A 20,171-nucleotide genomic window follows, 5' to 3' on the forward strand; every position below is an offset into this window, starting at 1 on the left:
TCTGCCTAAACCCCCCCCCACCTATTTTTATCACTTCAACCAGTTGCAAAACATAGAAGTAGAAGGTCCTGAAGGAGATGGTATGAGAAAAGAATAATCACCATTGAAACGCGCGTTGACCAGAGAATATGGGATACCCCACTCACACCACAGCGCTAGAGGGTTGAGCTTATCACCCTAGGGAGTCATCTGTGTATGTAGGTTGCTGATGGGGTATGAAATGTGTATGTATGCAGGGCATGTGGTATGTAGGTGTAGAGTGTAGAGGTGTTGCATGAGTGTGGGGGATTGTAAATATTGATTTTTGAATTTGTATTGTGAAGATATTGAGTAGGTGTAGTGAAATTTGATTTCTTGGTGAGACATTTTCTGTGCTAGGTAGGATCCATTGATTTCAATTTACACCTTTCTTATGTATAGAATGTTAATGTAGATAGTAGCACATATTAAAGGTAAAAATGTAATTCATTTTACATACATAAAAAAAAATGTACTTTGTTGTAAACAGATTGTAATTTATAAAGCAATGTTTTTTAATTGAAAAAACGAAACAACAAAATAATAAAAGAGAATTTTTCTAAAAAATCTTTCCTTGTGGCAGAGCAATGGTTTAATGTTCAGTTATGCCCTTTATATGAGCTTATCTTAGCCAGCAACAAAGAAATATAGGTCTAGACGGACATAGTCACATTAATTTGTATTTTCCCAGTGCGCCTCCTCCATGACCTCCTTCTTCGCGGAATCTGTCACAACCAACCTCCAACAGGGCTCACATCTCCCCTGCCACTCTCACACATGCATTTCAATTGTTTTATAGCGCTACTCATACCAGTGTAGGGTTATTGTTAGGCAGGATAGGCAGGCGTCGAAAGGAGGTGGAATTGCAACAATTTTTAAACAAGACCTTCACTACACCTTCCCCAAGGTCCCTATTGAAGGTTGTGAAGCATCCTTCTTTGCTTTGGCCCTCGCAAACAACTTTGTCGTATTAGGAGTCTTGATATAAGGCTCTCCGTCTCCTCTGTCTGATTTCTCCACCTCTTTAGTTGACACTCTGACTCCTTCAGATGTGCACTACTCTAATTTCTTGGTAGGTGACTTTAATGTCCATTTTGACAATAAGAGTTGTCGAGTAGTTAGTGTGCTACTAAGTGACCTGGAACGCTTCCAACTCTTCCAACTGGACCTAATTCCCACACATAGATTCGGGCACATTCTTGACCATCTCTATCCATGCATTTTATGATAAGGCTCTGTGTAAATGTAAATGTGCTGGACTTGTAAAGCGCACAGCTGCCCGTGAGCGTCCCGGCGCTTGCTTAGGGAACCCGTCCTGGTATTCCCCTGTGAGAAACCCCGGCAGGGTGTCCACAGGGTGAAAGCCAGGCATCCCGCCGCGAGGGGCCGTTGTGGAGATTAAGCAAGCTATTGCCCAGAGTCGCAGAGTGTGAACCCGTGATTCGAGGAGGCACCGGAGCGAGAATTGTCGAGTCCATTGACATTTTGAGCCCGAGACCCGCCGAGGCGGGGAATCGAACCCTGGTCCACGGCCGATCTCAGCTTCCAGGTCTGCCGCCTCTAACCACTGAGCCACACTTCTCCACACTGTGTGAGACGGATGTATGACGTTACAACGCATACTTTTACAACGCCTACCTTTACATCGCAAGTTTTACAACGCATACCATTACAACGCATAATGCTTTTGGGCGCTGGATAGTGAATAGTTGAATTTACTATTCCAACTCCAGTCCCCGTGGATAGTAGGGAAGGTGTTGGATAGTACATTAAACCTATTCCCTATCCTAGAGCGCCCCCCAGCGCTATGCGTTGTAATGGTTTGCGTTGTAAAAGTTGCGTTGTAATGGTAGTTCGTTGTAAAAGTTTCGTTGTAAAGGCTGTATACCGTGTGAGACACGTCCCCACCTCAACATGGGCGTGGCCGCAGGAGCGAATTCTCCATGTGGGCGGAGGAGCGTCGCCCCACATGCTTTCTCGCAGGTATACCATTTTATGTTACTGCTTCTCGCACTGCAAAAAAGCAAAAGGGTTTGGTTCAGGGTGGGCGGGTGAGCGGTTTTGGAAAGAACAACGGTGGAAGATTCCCATCAAAAAAGCACCTGGTCAAATATTCTCCCAAAATTAGTTTAGACCCACATTATAGTGCATGGGACAATATGTGTGCACACTTCAGTAACACCCACCGTTACAATGTTGGTTCAAAACATGAACTATGAATTACTTTAAACAAGGTCAAGGTGCACCACTTTAGAGTTTGCATGAACTGACAACTTTGATGAGGTTAGCAGCAATGATCACATTAGTTGTTACTTGTGTTCTTTAAGAGTTCTTTTATTGAGTTCAGTTGTAAGTAACAAATCACACACAGGAGCTACAGCCGACGCGTTTCGTCCTCTTGGGACTTCTTCAGGGCGAAGTGAAAAAATAGACTAGTGTCCTTGTGTCTTCTCCCGTGACTATCAGGGTGCGTGGAGATATCTGTAACGATTTGTTATGCTTGATAGAGCATCCTGTTGAACAAAAAGTTCTCTGTGGAGGAATCTCGTCTGTCCGAGTCGTTCTTATTACTGGACGGTATATATCTATTTGTGGTCTGTACTGCCAAAATTCTCTTGAAAGGGTATTTCAATATTGTACATATAAATATCATCAAGAATATGGATGATGATCCAAAAAGAGCTGGAACCAGGGTAGTAGAAAGTGTAGGTTTTAATCTGGCTATCTATTATAGTTGGCTTGTTGTAAGGAAAGGGGTATTAAACCTTCTGCTTACGCACTCTTAATAAAGTGAGCTAAGGCATCCCCTGGTTCCTATATCCACCTGCAGTACAACGTCCTCCTCCGTCAAGTAGCAGCAGGTGAGCGGCCCTGCAACAGTGCAGGGGAGGAGTGGCTAGCACAATGTTGCGGGCCCTAATTGTTTGGTCGGCCCTCTGGGGACGACCAAACCAGTATTGCGCACTCTGCCATTTTTTCCATGTAGGCTGCATGCAGCCTGCATGGAGAAAATAGTTTCCCCATAGACTGCTGTGCGGTCAGCGTCCAACCCAATCCAAATGCTGCCATTGCAGCATTGTGATTAGCTTAGGGGAGGGGAGGAAGGCTGCCGGCTTCATGCGACTGCGAGGAGCAGAGACGATGTGATACGGGATCAGATGGCTAAAATAACTTTTAAAAATATATATAATTATAATTAAACCAACACCCTCCACCCCCTGCGTGACCTCCTCCGCTTGAACCCCACCCTTCCACCCCCCTCACCAGCAAGTCATGCCGGCCACCACTGTGTGGTTGTGGCCAGGCTCTCAAGCTGTCCTACACTGGATCAATGTGTAGATATGGCCAGCACACAATTGGACGACTGTATCAGAGAAGCATTAGATCAAATTGCACCTCTTGTAATACAAGTCTCACACAGACAAAAGCATCTAGGATGGTTCAAAGATGAACTCTTAAAAAGAAGTGTAAACCTATGGCATAGAGCCTACGACCCTACTTGCAAAGCGGATCATATGGTGGCTCTAAAAATCTATTACCGGCTCATCAACCAATCTTGCCGTGATTACTAAGCTAAGAAAATTAAATCTGCTAATCACACCTCACGTAAAAAAATTTCCATTGATAAATCGTTCACTTCGTTGCCCCTAGTCTCACTCTTGACTCCACGGTCAGAAGACCGCTTCAATGCTCTAGCCTCCTTTTTCTCTGAACAAGTGGAGAACATTTTTACCTGTTTCCCTGTTGAAGCTAGAGATTAGCCACAGCTCAACACATGGTTTGATCCATCAGATGACAGCTCTAACTTCCTACATTTTAATCTTATTCATCCGAAGGACCTGACGTTCCTATGCTCTTCCATCAAGTCTGGCTCCCCACTAGAACCAGTTTCTCCTTCCATCGTAGAGCAGGGCTTTGAGATAATTCAGCCGGTCCTGTGTGAACTACCGAACCTCTCTCTGACCTCTGGCTGTGTTCTTCAGCAATGGAAACATGCTATGGTAGTTCCACTTCTAAATAAGCCTCTACTCGCCCCCACTAAGTCTGAAAGCCATCTCGCTGCTACCACTCTTCTCTAAAATTGTTGAGTAGTATGTGAATGGGCAGCCCTCTAGTTTAAGGATAAGGACCTCTTGCATAGAAGGCAATCAGGCTTTCGCACCACTTACAGTACCAAATCTGCACTGCTGTTAGCATCCAGTTCACCAGATCTTGGATGCTGGCAATTCTGCAGCAATTCTAATGCTGGACCTCAGTGCCGCTTTTGACACTGTATCACACAACATCTTGATTGAGAGACTCCGGGATATATGGTGCAGGGTTTTGGGGCAATGGGAAGGAAGGGCCCATTCAGTGTATCGAAAATGCTTTTGATCACAGATCCTTGGCAGTGCCATAAAATATTGCAACTTTTATTGCCCATGAGGAACTCGGTTTGCCATATATTGAGGATCAAATAGGATTAGCCCCTCTATTGTTATGGATAAAGTGTTGGGGAAACCCCAAGGCAACTTTAGTCCGAACCTGTATGTCCAACTGCCTGGCTCTAGTTGGAACCAATAGAATCATTAGGTTGCCCAGGGAAACATCCTTTACAACGAAACTTTTACAACACGGTACCGTTACCATGCAGGTTTTACAACGAAAGTCGTTACAGCGACTTGCGCTGGAGGGCGCTGTAGAATAGGGAATAGTTTAATTAACTATCCAACACCTTCCCTACTATCCACGGGGACTGGAGTTGGAATAGTAAATTAAACTATTCCACTATCCTTGCCCCCCCAACGCAAGTCGTTGTAACGACTTGCGTTGTAAAACCTGCGTGGTAACGGTACGCGTGGTAAAAGCATGCGTTGTACCGTCATACATCCGGTTGCCCATGTGCGGAAAATCTGTAAGAAACTGAATATGGTCGAAGTATTTACAAATCCACAGGAATACAACTTAAAGTATAAAGAGTCTATTAACAATCAGTACCTATTGAGATGGAAGAAAATTAGAATGGAAGGAGTGCTTGACTTACAAACAGTTGAGCAATACGCCCTGGTATCAACAACCAGGTGTTGTGCTGGGTGGAAAATGTATTCCACTGGCATCTGCCAACACTTTCCAGGATAAATATCTTACACTTTAAGGTAGCTTTCCCGATGCAAAAAAACTGGTACTGTGATTTACCCCCATGTAGATGCAATGTGGAGTAGTGTGGCTCACTGGTTAGAGGCGGCAGGCCTGAGAGCAGAAGTCAGCCTGGGACCAGGGTTCAATTCCCGACGCGGCAGGGTTGTGGACCTTGGTCAGCGGACTCGATAATTCTCGCTTCGGTGCTTACTCTAATCAGGGGTTCCACTCGGCAACTCTGGGCATTAGCTTGCCTAATCTCCACAACGGCCCCACCAATTCCGGGGATGCCTGGCTCCACCTTCGGGACTCCCAGCAAGGGACCATCCCACAGGGAAAGCCAGGACGGGTTCCCCAGAGTTATACAGCGCCGGGACGCCCCGTTGCTGGGGCAGCTGTGCGCTTTACAAGTATACTACATTTACATTTACATTACAAAACAAAGCATATCACTTTCTTATGTTTTGCCCTCTGTATCAAGGATCAACATTTTTAGGCGTCAGTATGGCATAGCTCAATGGTCAAAAATTACCATCTGGGATTGGAACTGTTGCAAAGTCTTCCTACTTTAGAGATATATTATGCTATTTTACATTTTTTTAAATTAGTTTTAACCATTAGAAAACGCTATGAAGAGATAAGTGTTTGAATAAATGTATGTGTGAACAATATATATCTCTGATAGTTTTAACAACAGTCATTTGATGAACTTTTGTGTATTCTTTTCTTGGTTATTATTCTATTGATTATACAGAATTTTATTTTTTAAATAGGAAGCTTTGATTTGTTTTTTGTGTTATACTGTACATTTTGTGAATGAACTGTGGCGTTGATGGCATCAGGCCGAATAAAAGTTTATTTGACCTGACTTGAGAAACTCTGGAGCTGCGGTATTGGCAGCAAAACGCTGCTCTGGTTTGCCTCATTTCTGCAAGGACGTACCTTTCAGGTCTCCCAAAAACCTTTTCATTTTAAGGTGGGCCCTTTGTAGCAAGTAGTACCCGAAGTCACTTCACTTAGTCACTAAGTCCAACCTTAATTAATATTTATGTCCGCCCTCTGGATCAAGTCACCGAAGGCTTCGGGTTCACCATCATCTCATATGCAGAGGACACACAAATTGTCATCACTCTTTCTCAGAACAGCAACCATATGGCCTCTTCTCTATGCCTATGCCTTGTTGCGGTTGCCGCATGGATAGACTTGAGTTGCCTAAAGCTGCATGCAGGGAAGACTGGTTCTGGCTAAACACCCTAACATCGGGTCCAGCGCATGGTGGCCTGATAGTCTCTGTAATTTACCCTCCCCTAAACCCAAGGTAAAAAACAATTGGGCATATGGTTCAATGATAAACTTTCAACAGCCAAGTCACTGCATTAGCAGGGAAAGGCTTAGGAATGTTGCGATCTTTAATGAAAATTCTCCACCTTTTACCTGAGTCGGCTCAAAAAACCATAACCTAAACCCTGGTTATATCCAGGCTGGACTACTGCAATGTTCTCTATCTTGTTGTGTCTCAATCTTGCCTGAGCAGACTTCAACGGGTCCAGAACACTGCTGCTCAGATATTGCTTAATTTTGCCCAATAGGTTTTCTATCGGAACCGTACTTAGAAAACTGCACTAGCTCCTGATGAAGCAGAGAATCACCTTCAAAGCTCTTTGCTACTGCTATGAGGCTTTATCCTTTAATGGTCCACACTATCTCAGACGATGGTTAAGCCTTATGCTCCATCCAGAAATCTGAGATCAGCCGAAATGAAATTTAAAAGAGTCAGAATTGTTGGTAGCCCTTTTAGCTACCTCATGGCCAAAATCTGGAACTCCCTTCCCTTTACAATTCGGCAGGCCTCATCTGAAACTCTTTTCAGGTAAAACATTAAAAAACTGGCTTTTTGGGTCTGGTTGATAACCTGTTCAGCATGTTGGGTGGTCTCTCTCCTGGGAGTCAGGATCCTAGCACTGAGACACTAGGGGTCCATTACGATGGCAAAGTTTGCCCGCCATCGCACTGGGAGATGGAACCGCCCGCTATGTGTGTGGCGGTCCCGCATGTACAATTAGGATGTGCCCGCCACAGTGGCGGGCGCATTTCGCTTTTTTGCATTGCGGCGGACGGTGCTGTCATCAGCCCCCGCCGCAATGTAAAAAAGGGATCTGTGCATTTGCATGCACCACATTGCAGGCACCATGCCGTGCCTGCCACGTCGGTCAGCAACGCCGCCACGGAAAGGCTGGTTCCCGCAACCATTGTAATATGGATGGCGGTGTCTAGCAGACACCGCCACTATATTCAACCCTTTGCCGCCCGGTCGACTGGTCGACCAGGCAGAAAAGAGGAGGACGGTATTCCTGTCCGCCATAGTGCCCCCCGCGGGTAAATGGGAGGTGGGCGGGAGATTCTGTCAGGTGGCTCGCCACCGCCATGCGGGCGGTGGCGATCCGCCCGACATTGTAATAGACCCCATAGTAGGAAGTAGCAATGCGCTCTACAATTCTCACTTTTATTATTAATATTATTATTACTGCAGCTATTCAAATACTCTGCCTACTGCAAAATACCCATCCTTTGCACAGTGCTTTGAATTTTCACAAGCCAGAACGATTGGCATAGCCAATGCTTGTTTACAATCATTTCTTCTCAGGACACATACCACGATAGTCAGAAATCTATGTTATTTGTAGCAATATCATTAATATCCCATATTTTACTTTATGTGTTAAGGATATGTGTTCGTAAGAGTCTGCAACTCTTATATTCATTGCCCACCCCAATCTGAATCTGTCAATATTCTGCTTTTCTAGAATTTTGAATACATTTGCACCTAAAAGCTGAGCTTTAATTATTTAGTTAATCTGCATTGCTTTGGTTTCAGGGAATGCTGTTCCTTTGAACAATATCAACCCGGAAGATCCCAGCCTGATAGTGGTAAGGTGAAATGTTTAATCATGTCATACATATCACATTGGAAAACCTACTACATTGTATAGTTACAAAAAGTGCATAATGAAAAGGTGAAAACATTGTGTGATGTCATTGCGCTCCCCAACTTAGGGGGTCATTAGGATGGCGGGCGGACTTTGTCTGCCCACCATCCCGACGCAAAAAGATACCACCCGCCATAAGGGCGGGGGTCCCGTGGGCGCCATTAGAATGCGCGCATCCAGCATATTTAACATTGCGGCGGGCGGTGGCTAACATGCACGTCATGCATGTCAATGCACAATGCGCGGTACCTGCCATGTTGTACATTGACATGCAGGGGGGTACCATAGGTACCCCCTATGTGCACCCCCCTCCCCAGAGTCCCTGGGGGCCCGCAACAGGCCCCCGCAAGAGATTCCTGCACGCCTTTCCCGCCACGGAAAGGCATGTGTCGGCCCCCATCATAATATGGATGGCGGTGTCTTGCAGACACCGCCACCATATTAAACTCTTTTCCGTCCGGTCAACTTGTCGACCGGGCGGAAAAGCGGCAGACGGTCTTTCCGACCGCCGTGGTCCCCCCCGCCATATTAGTATGGCGGTGGAAATGGGTAGTGGGCGGGGACGTATCTCGGGCGGATCACCACCGCCATGCGGGCGGTGGCGATCCGCCCTAGATGTGTTTTCGAACCGCGTGCAAGATAGAAATCCACCACGCAGCGGTTGGTGGAATTTGGCCAGAACTCCGCATTACAAGCTGAACACGAAGTGGCCAAAATTCAGACAATTCTGAAGGTGGAGCGGGAATATATTGCCCACCACTAGTTTAAACAGAATTTGGGCACGTATGGTAGTTGAAAAGGAGACTCTTTTGTGGGTTTCTTGAATGAAGTGATGACAATTTAAAACAGTGCTGGAGTATGCCTGCCAGGAGTGAATGTTTGAAAAGTTGAGTATGACAGGTGAATACGAAGTTCGACAGAGCAGAGGTTTGGATGATGTGTGAGACAAAGAGACCAGAAGGGACACAGATAAGAGTTTCCTGGAACACTGAAATGAGTTCGAATGGGGAGCTGGGTGAGAAGGGAATAAAGATGATTTTAGAAGAGATGTAGGAGACAAGATCATTGGCCTTAAGGGAATCTACAAGTGTTCTGTTAAGTGCCATAGCGAATTGCATTATTGATATGGAATTCCATAATTTATCACCTGCTTTTTCTTATAGTGGAATGTAGTACACAAACACTACTATACTGACTGGTTGTAGAAATGGCATCTTGTGGGGAGCAGCTTATTTATATCTACTCTACATTGATCCTAGGGTAGCTGGTGTATTTTATTTCTTTTTGGCACTTCAAAATTGACTTCAAATGGTTATAAGCCTCTAATGCACAAAGAGTTTGAGGGAAACAGCATCCTCAAGGACATCCTTCTGCTTTCTCTTCCAGACTCAGAAACGTTTCCTGTTTCCATGCAGCTCTCAGGTGTCCCCTCATCCTACCCCAGAATCAGGTTAGTGGACCGCTCTGCAGGATTCCTCAGGGTAACTTGAGCTTCTGGTGGTCTTACCAGCTGCTGCACAGCACACAGCAAGAAGTGCGACAGTATGCCGGTACTCCGTAAATAAGTGCATTCTGTACTTATTCATGAACATTGTGGTTATGCTGGTATTCCAGACTTGTTATTTTTATTCTAGAATGTTGTTTTTATGCCTTCTCTGTTTTTCTCTGACTTATTTCTAAATAGACTTCTATGTGTCATCATCAATAAGGATACAAACAATTTAGAAAACGGTCAAACAAAAGAATACAATTAAGTTAAAATGTTTAGATGCAAAAGAAGTTGTATGTGTCATTGCTGGCAGCAGAGGTTTAGGGGCACCTATCTCTGGATCGATGGTGACTGCACACTTGTGCATGGATGATAAAAATCCTAGCTCATATATTGAACAAAGAATCACTCCAGGTTGTACTACCAAAGTTGCAGAAAGTGTTATACCAGACACATTTCACAGAAGTCTATTTTTTCCAAATCACTCATTTATATTGAATCGTGCTACATGACATCTACCTTAGTAAAGGTTTCAAAAAGAGAGTTATGCTATTTACATTTGCAGGCTCACAGTGTGCATTCTGAATATTTAGCTACAAATCCATGAAAAAAGACAAAACAAGCCAGATGTTTCAATAACCTGCAATTAGCATTCTGTATCTACACATATGCTAGTTTAAAGTCAAAAATTGTTTTTTTTAAGTCTGGCAAACATTAGGTGATATATACAATGTTTTAGAATTCTGAGAGCGCTAATATTGTAGGCACATACAAAACATCATGAGTGCAGGTGTCCTCCGAAGAAAATAATTTCACAAAAAGCTTTTATGATTATCACAGCAAATGTATGGATTTTTCAATAATTAATGCTTAAACTAACATTCCTGTTGATATCAATACCCTGTAAAGATAGGCATTACATTGTATTTGCGTGTTTGTGTTTGCATTTAAAGAATATAAGCCTAGCTAGGGTTTTCATTATCCAACTTCATTCCAAATGCCATTTTTCAATAAGTCTCAACATCCCTTTTGCTTCTGAGGTTGAGTCATTTACTTTGCAGATACCTCAAGCCCTGTAACCCCGAATAATGTAACAAATTATGCAATGGATACAGTCACTTTGATTGTATTCAACAAAAGGTACTTCATTTTTGATGGCAAAAATAACCTTGATTTTAGAAAGTTGGAATCATTTAAGAATTCAAACTTTTTAAATTAAAAGTAATCCTCAATGACACCAACATTCTAAGCAAAAGAGATGGGTAATTGCAACTTGTCATATGAAAGCATAAACTTTGCAGGAAAATATAGTAAATTCACACAGCCTGCCTATTAAGTAGAAACGAAGCACACATCAATCCCAACTTGGTAGCCCTCTGCTGTTACTATCTACCAATGAAAGAAACACTCACAGTTCAATTCTCATTCCTAGTCCTCAGAAAAATTACAGAAATACTTCCAAACGTATTATGAAATCCGTTGCCTACTATGAACCCTTGCGTCCTGACGTTCAATGTCATGACAACAATCGAGATCACTGCTTTAAGAAGTCTGGAATCAATTTTTGAAACATTCTCTGTAAGCAATTAATTCCTAAACTATATAGTTTTAGACCAGCTAAGGCACTCAAAGATGCTCTGAAAACACGGCTGTTCAAAACTGTGACATTATGCAAGATCCCCAGCACAAATCACACTGCATCACCCTGACTGCTGCATGGTTTAGAAGGTGTTATGAAAGTGAGGTGACAAAGTTCAACACTCCTTATCTAAATAAATGAGTGATTATCTCTTCAGTGGACATGCATGATAGCATAAGGAATTGCTAGTCTGAAAAGTCAATCATGTAACTTTTTTGCCATGGTCTCTAGCATATACCTTAGTGCTATAGAAGCATCTTCACAACAATATTCTACCAGAAAATAATCTCTAAAACACACTCTACTGATGTCTGCTACAATTATTCACCTCATCCTGATTCAACCCAGGGCTTTCAGTTAGTTTTACAGATATTTCCTGAAATCATATTGTTTGTGCAGTCAGAAAAAGCTAAGAAGCGAGATTCCCTACAATCGGTTATTTTTTCCATTCTTCTGAATAAATGTACCTCAAGGGTTTGCTGTCATGCAAGCAAATAGGTCAACTAACTACAAACTGGCACTGAAAGATGCTTGAATGGCTTTACTTGTCTTTTGACTACTATATTACATTATATAAAATATTTTAATTTTTACATGTGAATTTGAAATGTCACTGCTTTTTTATCTAAACAGTTCACACCTTGAGGCCTCCTGATATCAAAGCATTTGCTGCTATTGGAAGTGTGACAGTGGTGAGTACACTAATGCGGAGTTCTCTGGTAATGACACAAAGATAATGTCACATGTGCACTATGAACTCTCTTGTGGTGTCGCAGGGATTCTGCCGGTAAGCAGAACTATGCCTTGGTACAACAGGACGTCATAATGTAGGGACTGAGTCTCTCTACCTGGTCAGTATATGCTGGCCCAAATCCTGGCTATCTCACAGTGCCTCACCTTAACTACTAACTTCCCAAGAGTAAAAGATGATGTCAGCAACCAAGAACATGACCCTCTAGTCTCCAAGGGATCAGTGGAAACAGACCATCGCCTGTCGTTCTCACTCATGCATGTCCTTGGTAAACAAAAGAAAGACATGAAGGAAGTTCACAATATATTTATTGAAACTATCGTAGTCTATTTTGAAGCAGGTGTGCTGCGATAAGTAGACAAATGAAACTAAGCAATGTAATCAGCATTACAAGCAGGCTGTATACAATGAACATCCCAAGCATGGTAAATAATATATCTATCTTAACCTACCCTCACTACGTGAGCACAGTATTACTGATCTTTGGGATTAGCACCAGACCCCATACCTAGTGATGGTAGTTAGATGGTCCATATCATAGTGTAAATTGAGTTTATGCAAGGCTGCTGTCTCCGTTCCAGGACTGGTCTTTCTGCTGGAATTTTCCTCTATGCCCCTAAGGGGTGTGACACAGTTTATATGATAAGAACTACTGTGTTCGAAAACGACAGCTGTTCTACTGTGTTATGTCTAAAAACGTTAGGCAATGTTACAGATCAGGCAGAAGAAAACAGTACACCATGTTGTTCGACCTTGTACGAAATGTTCAGAATAAATCCCAAGAAAAGTCACTAAATAACAAATAACTTATGAAGTGTATTTCTACAATAACATAATGTCACACAAAAATATTTATTGTGTGGAGCTGTGCAAAGCAGTAGCAAGCTAACACAGCTAATGGGTTAAACTAAGGGAGAACCAAAGTGAACCCAAAAGGGAAATATCTACAGCAGGTGACGTTGAAGCACCAGTGGAGTAAAAGTATTTCCATATTCATCCTTAAATAAATGTCAATAAATAAAAAATATTGCATTTCTATCGGATTGTTGGGAGTGGATTTGGAATGTCTGTATGGGTATGGTTGACACTAACCTGTACAGGAGCGAGCATACTTTCTAGTCTGTGTGTTAAGTCTGCTACAGGGAAGCAATATATTTCATACATATCTAAGTGGATAGCCCCTATCATGCATCTCCCAGAGAAACACTATTAAGATTGTTTACAGCCCTGTCTCAACAAGGCAAGTTGTAGAAGACAAATACAGGTCTCTGGTAAGCCGGGAACAAACATGCATTCAGGATGCATATACACTTATTCTGTTAGTTCCTCTCTCTTTCAGTCCTTGCGTACACAAATGAAATAACACTTCTTCTTCCACTCTTCCAGGATCAGGACCACCTGCCCTCTACAGACTTTGCTGTAGAAATGGCAAAATACTTTGTCCCTCTCTATCTCGGCGTGGATGGCACTGTGCTAATCCCACGCTTAAAGACTTTGATAGAAAAGCAGCCATTTGAGGTGGGTAAATTTAGAGTATCGCCGTTGTTGGGAGTGCTCTATACTGGAGCTGCTTTCCACCTAAACTTGAGAACTACCCAGAGTACTCTGCTTCTTTTTCGCATATATACATATATATATACATATATATATATATATATATATATATATATATATATATACACACACACACACACACACACACACACATATATATATATATATATATATACATATATATATAAATATATATATATATACACACATATGTACCTATCTTAAAGGTGCATAGACATGGAGTGAAGAATAGCAAATCTATACTTCCTCTATATGCACTTACCTGTTGATATTTTGTCCTTTTGATATTGTGTCCACGATATTAGTGTATTACAATATTCCTAGCCTCGATATTCTGTAGTGCAATTGGCAAAACCTGCCTACAAGTGCTCACACCTACTCTGAAAAGTGTTACAGTGAACTGTGAGGCACAGCTCATCTCACAAGCTTTTATGGGTGGTATTTCCCCGGACATCCCTCTTGGGTCCACCTAAAGTATTGGACTCTGCCCATGCTCTCAAGCTTGGGAGCACATTGGGGGACGTCTGGAGATTAATATTTGTATGTAGGAATCTTTTTAGAAATGTTTGCTCCTCTCTATGCCTAGTCAGTTTCCCATGAGGACAAGAATTTAGGGTCGGGATGATTTGCTGTTTGTTGCCCACCAAGGATCTGCAGTTGGGGACGGGCAACTCCTCTCCGTCTTGTGTGCCCTCATGCTGGACACACCAAACCTCAGTAAATCTGCTTGCTGGTGGTTCCATGAGGCCTAGCACCCGGGGAACCAGTCCTTCTGTCCCCTCAGGTCTGATTCTGCTTAACAGGGTGATGTCAATTCTCATCCATGAGTGGCATTCTACTCCTTTCAATTCCTACAAGGAACTGATGCAAAACCTACACTCCTAGGCACTCAAGGCCAGACAATCAGATGACAGATTTACCCAAGCCATAAAAACACACATTATCACTTCAGTGGTTGCAGCACTCTTCCTTCCTGGAGGAGATACACCGTTATCTTAAGGTCAGGTCTCCATACACTTGGCTTGTCTGGTGCTCGCTTAACAAGGCACCTACTGCAGTCCTGTGACTTCGAAGTGCACACTCTCATATATACCTGAGCAGACAGTGACTGGACAAACCCAGCAGTTCACATGCTGCTGTACAGTACAAGCTCCTTTGTTAGTGTTAACTGGTCACGTTTTAGTTGCTTGTTCCTGGGGTTGTTAAGCTAATACCAATGAGGTGAAACCTTTACCAAGATAGTAATAACATGCATCAAAATGACAAAAGAATGAAGTAATAAAATTTGTGCTGCTTAACTTAATCATCACTGCCACCTAATTTGGTCATCATCTGCAGTATAATTCGAGTGGGTCCGTGCATAGCTGTAAAACGGTAAACCAAGTGAGATACACTGGAAAGATGACTTTGCAATTTGAGAAAATGCAGTTAACATTGGTACATGTGAAGAAAGGAGCTTGAACGGTAGGAACCTGAAGGAGAAGGTGGTCATACAAACAGGATTATATTAACAACAAAAAATATAATGGTAGCAGTAAAGAAAAATCCTAGATATATGAGAAATGAAAGATAAAGATTTGGTATAATATTACGCAAGGACTCTGGAATGAATAAAGCTGAAAGATAATTTATTGAAATATTTAAAGATTGGGGTAGAGGTGTGGTGCAGCGACCAGAGCGGCTGACTCTGGAGCACGGGGGTCACGGTTCAATTGCCGGCGGCAGCGCAGCTCAGCATCATGTGACATTGGGCAATAGCTCACTTAATCTCCCCATGGTCCCCAGCGCCTGGATACCCTTAGGGGTGATAAGTAAATTTGCACTTTACAAATGTGGAATTATTGTTATTATTATTAAAAGAGGTGGAGAAGAGCTAAGGTAAATTAGCACAATGGGAAATGGAAGGAGAAGAGAATAGGGCTTAACTTTTTAGAGATTTATATAAATGGGGTTGTAATGACTCCGGCTGGTTATTTCAGTAACATTGATTACAGGTTACCAAAGAGGTTTCACAGATAATCCATGTGAAAGCCACATTAAGGGCCCGATGTAGGTAGCCCTTTACAGATCGGAATCGGCCGAAAATACCGATTTTCGGCCGTTTCCGATCGGTAAAGGGCTATCGAGATGTAGGGGCACATTTTCGGTAATTTTACCGAATCGTTATCATTTCCGAATCGGTAAAGTTACCCAATCGGTAATATTTACCGATTCGGTAATGATGACGATTCGGTAGAACTACCGAAAATGCAATGTAGGTAGCCAATGTTCCATCAGCACATGGCCTACAGAATCGGTATTTTACCATGGAATACAAATCCATGGTAAAAAACCGATTCCTGTGTACATGCACATCTGTGCATGTACACATGTGCCATGTGACAGACAGACGTGCCCTTAGGGCATGTCTGTGTGCCACATTGCACACATGCCCGTTTTGGGGGTGCTAGAGGGTGTCAAAGTGACACCCCCTGCACCCTTGTGAATTCTTTAATTACCGATTCGGTAAATACCGAATCGGTAATGCCTAATCATTCCTATGGGCTTCAAAGCCCATAGGAATGAATGGGCATTACCGATTCGGTATTTACCGAATCGGTAATTAAAGAATTGTTAAGGATTCGGTAACGAATCCAGATGTTGGGACCTACATCCCATTTACCGATTTTTGAATACCGAATCGGTAGGATTCGGTATTTCAAAATCGGTAAATGGGATTTACCTACATCGGGCCGTAAATCTCATAGCAGCGAAAGGGACCATATGCTGAGAAAGAAGAGGCCAAACACACTGAATTGTGGCCTACACAGCAGAGAAATGCCACGGCAACATCATAATTGTGATGCAACATATTCATGTGGAACAAAGAGGTAGTGGCAACCAGCGACCTATGGATCATGGCCACGGATTTTCAACTAATATGGTGGCGGCTGTAACAGAGTGCAGACGATAGGGACACCAATACAAGTTTTGTTATTCGCAAGTTATTGCTTATTAAAAACAACTACAGCTTCTCAAATTGATGCAAAATGTTGTTCACTTTGTTACAGGACCCAGGCCATGGAATCAATCATAATATATGTGACAGGTAACTATGCATTTTACAAGTATTTGTCTAAAGATCAGTGTTTCTTCTGAGCACCTAGTGTAGCCTACCATGGGAGAGGGTGGGCATGTCCTAGTGTCATAACCCCTGCTGAGGCTGGCACTTGAATGACTAACAGGGACATCATGCTCTGCAGTGAGAAGGGGATTCTGTAGATATACCATGGAGTATCTGCATCTGCCCCAGCGCCGTGACGCCCCTTAGCTGGGGCAGCTGTGCGCTTAAAAAATCCAAATAACATAACATAACATAACGCCTGGAAAGAGAAGGGTAGGGCAGGCAGAAGCGGCTCCTCCTTGGGAGCGGAGGGGCATAGGCCTGCCTTCTGCGAGCATACAGGCAAACACAAATAAATAAAATGGCATTTCATACTATTCTATTTATTGTCCACCACTTCTTTTCTCCAACGCAAGGGTTGGGGCAGGCTGAATCCTGCACATGCAGGATTACAGCACTGGTCTACAGTGTACATGTCGGATTGGCCGGCATTCTTGGACGGCTTGTCTAGCATGTGCAGTGTAGACCCATTATTCCAGAGTGTGAAAAAGCCTGGGGATTGCTAGCTCACGCCACCAGCCTCAAAATGAGGTCTGGTGAGCCTGCTTCTACCAATCCTTGAGCTGATTCCACAGCATGAGAGCAGCTTCAGGATTGGTTGGAGATGTGTTCCACAAGCAGGAAGGAAGTCCTTCCTGTTCATGGAAGGCTAAGGGGAGTGCGGCAGCAGTCACGCTCCCGATTTTAAGGTGAATCATGCTCCTTCGTGCCCTACTATTTTTTATTTACTGTAGACGCCACTGAGGGCAGGAGGTGTGGACTAGAGCAGGTTGGTGTGGACTAGGATCTGAAGACTGGACAGGGGCTGGGTAATGCCATTACAAAATAAAATTAGGAAAACCACACATCCAATGTAGAGTAACCAATGGAAAGGGCAATAGCAAAAACAATATGAAAGAATAAGTAGGAAAACAATGGACTAAATGCCATAAATGATATTATTTATGCTTCATGGAAAATGGTCTGAAAGAGATCACATTAAGGTAAGGATCAGTTATTCTCAAAGAGTTTTGGGAGACACTCAGTAGTTTTTAAGAAAGTGGCGCACAAAGTGAACCTCTGTAAATGGGGAATGAGGTCTCAGAACTCATTGGCGCCCTCTAGTTATGAAAATGACTAAGATTTAGAACAAAAGCATAAGAGAGAACAAAGGGAATACAATAAAGAGAACAGAATACAGAAACAGGTATACAGAACAGGGATCAGGAACGACAGGGCTACGGCATGGGTAACAATACAGAACAGGGATCGGGAATGGAAGGGCTGTGGCAAAGTTTACAATACAGAACAGGGATCGGGAATGGGAGGGCTGTGGCAAGGGTTACAATACAGAACAGGGATCGGGAATGGAAGGGCTGTGGCAAGGGTTACAATACAGAACAGGGATCAGGAATGGCAGAGCTGTGGCACGGGTTACAATACAGAACAGGGATCAGGAATGGAAGGGCTGTGGCAAGGGTTACAATACAGAACAGGGATCAGGAATGGCAGAGCTGTGGCACGGGTTACAATACAGAACAGGGATCGGGAATGGAAGGGGTGTGGCACGGGTTACAATACAGAACAGGGATCAGGAACGACAGGGCTACGGCACGGGTAACAATACAGAACAGGGATCGGGAATGGAAGGGATGTGGCAAAGGTTACAATACAGAACAGGGATCGGGAATGGGAGGGCTGTGGCAAGGGTTACAATACAGAACAGGGATCGGGAATGGAAGGGCTGTGGTAAGGGTTACAATACAGAACAGGGATCAGGAATAGCAGAGCTGTGGCACGGGTTACAATACAGAACAGGGATCGGGAATGGAAGGGCTGTGGCAAGGGTTACAATACAGAACAGGGATCAGGAATGGCAGAGCTGTGGCACGGGTTACAATACAGAACAGGGATCGGGAATGGAAGGGCTGTGGCAGGGGTTACAATACAGAACCGGGATCAGGAATGGAAGGGCTGTGGCAGGGGTTGCAATACAGAACAGGGATCGGGAATGGAAGGGCTGTGGCACAGGTTACAATACAGAACACAGATCAGTAACGGCAGGGCTACGGCATGGGTTACAATACAGAACAGGGATCAGGAATGGCAGGGCTGCGGCACGGGTGACAATACAGAACAGGGATCGGGAATGGAAGGGCTGTGGCAAGGGTTACAATACAGAATAGGGATCGGGAATGGAAGGGCTTTGGCAAGGGTTACAATACAGAACAGGGATCAGGAATGGGAGGGCTTTGGCACGGGTGACAATACAGAACAGGGATCGGGAATGGAAGGGCTGTGGCAAGGGTTACAATACAGAACAGGGATCAGGAATGGGAGGGATGTGGCAAGGGTTACAATACAGAACAGGGATCAGGAATGGGAGGGATGTGGCAGGGGTTACAATACAGAACAGGGATCAGGAATGGCAGGGCTGTGGTGAGGGTTACAATACAGAACAGGGATCAGGAATGGGAGGGATGTGGCAGGGGTTACAATACAGAACAGGGATCAGGAATGGCAGGGCTGTGGTGAGGGTAACAATATAGACTAGGGATCAGGAAACGGTGGAGACTGGACAATAAGGCATACCGAGGGGGGCAAGAATATCAACACAGAAGGAGAATACAGAACAACCAAAGTCAATTTTTGAGAAAAAGAGAAAGACACGTTAATAAGAAAGGCATATGAGTAAACGGAAAAATAATTGCGATATAGAACAAGGAACCCTGAATATACTGCAGTACAAACAAGAACAAGACTAAAATAATGCAGACAGTAGAAGGGACTCTGGAGTACAGGACAAAGGTAGCAAAATCATCAAGGAACAAGGAACAGGAACTCATGACCTATAACAGTAAAGCAGCTACTGCGAAATCAATTAATAATGAATCAGCAAAGCACACAGGAGCTAACAATAGGCCTTCAAGCACAGCAGCGAGGAAGACCAGACTCACGCAGAGTCTGGGCAGGAAGATGGCTGAAAGAATCCTGGGCACTGAGCTTACAGGCACCACACAGCTGGAAACTCAGGGGATGAGCATAGATGCAGGGAGAGAGCTGGGTGTAAGGAATTAGGTGCTGCACCCACAAAGTGTAGGCTAAACTGCAACTTGGAGAGGAGAAGACTAAATGAGAGGAGATAAGAAGAGAAATGAGTAGACCAGTAACTCTGGACATATTTACAATGAAATGGCGCAGCGCTGCAATGAATTTAGCTGTGCAGCACTGCGTCATTTAAAAAATGCAGGAATTCACCGTATTCACAAGAATATGGGGCACCCCTGTGTTTTCCCTTGCGCCGGAGCTAAAAAGATGCCTAGCACCAATGCAGGCCCCCTTGCACCATGGTGCAAGGGTGCCTTTGTTGCAGGGATGACTGTGTTTGGGCAGGAAGGGACACCTTCCTGCAGAAAAACAATAATTAATGGTGTTTTGTTCCTTCTATATGT

At 43.7% G+C, this 20,171-nt stretch overlaps 1 protein-coding gene across 1 annotated transcript in view; it reads left to right on the plus strand.

The window, feature by feature from the left end:
• The window catches only part of PLB1 (phospholipase B1), a 552,393-nt gene that overhangs the window by 35,099 nt on the left and 497,123 nt on the right, over window positions 1-20,171 (plus strand). Inside the window, exons 2-5 of the mRNA XM_078647360.1 lie at window positions 8,012-8,064; window positions 9,510-9,573; window positions 11,885-11,943; window positions 16,628-16,665. Of these exons, the coding sequence (XP_078503486.1) occupies window positions 8,012-8,064; window positions 9,510-9,573; window positions 11,885-11,943; window positions 16,628-16,665 (214 nt within the window). The remainder of the gene's footprint in view (window positions 1-8,011; window positions 8,065-9,509; window positions 9,574-11,884; window positions 11,944-16,627; window positions 16,666-20,171) is intronic.

Source organism: Lissotriton helveticus, chromosome 6, assembly GCF_964261635.1.
Source record: "Lissotriton helveticus chromosome 6, aLisHel1.1, whole genome shotgun sequence".
In the NCBI taxonomy this organism is placed as follows: Eukaryota; Metazoa; Chordata; class Amphibia; order Caudata; family Salamandridae; genus Lissotriton; species Lissotriton helveticus.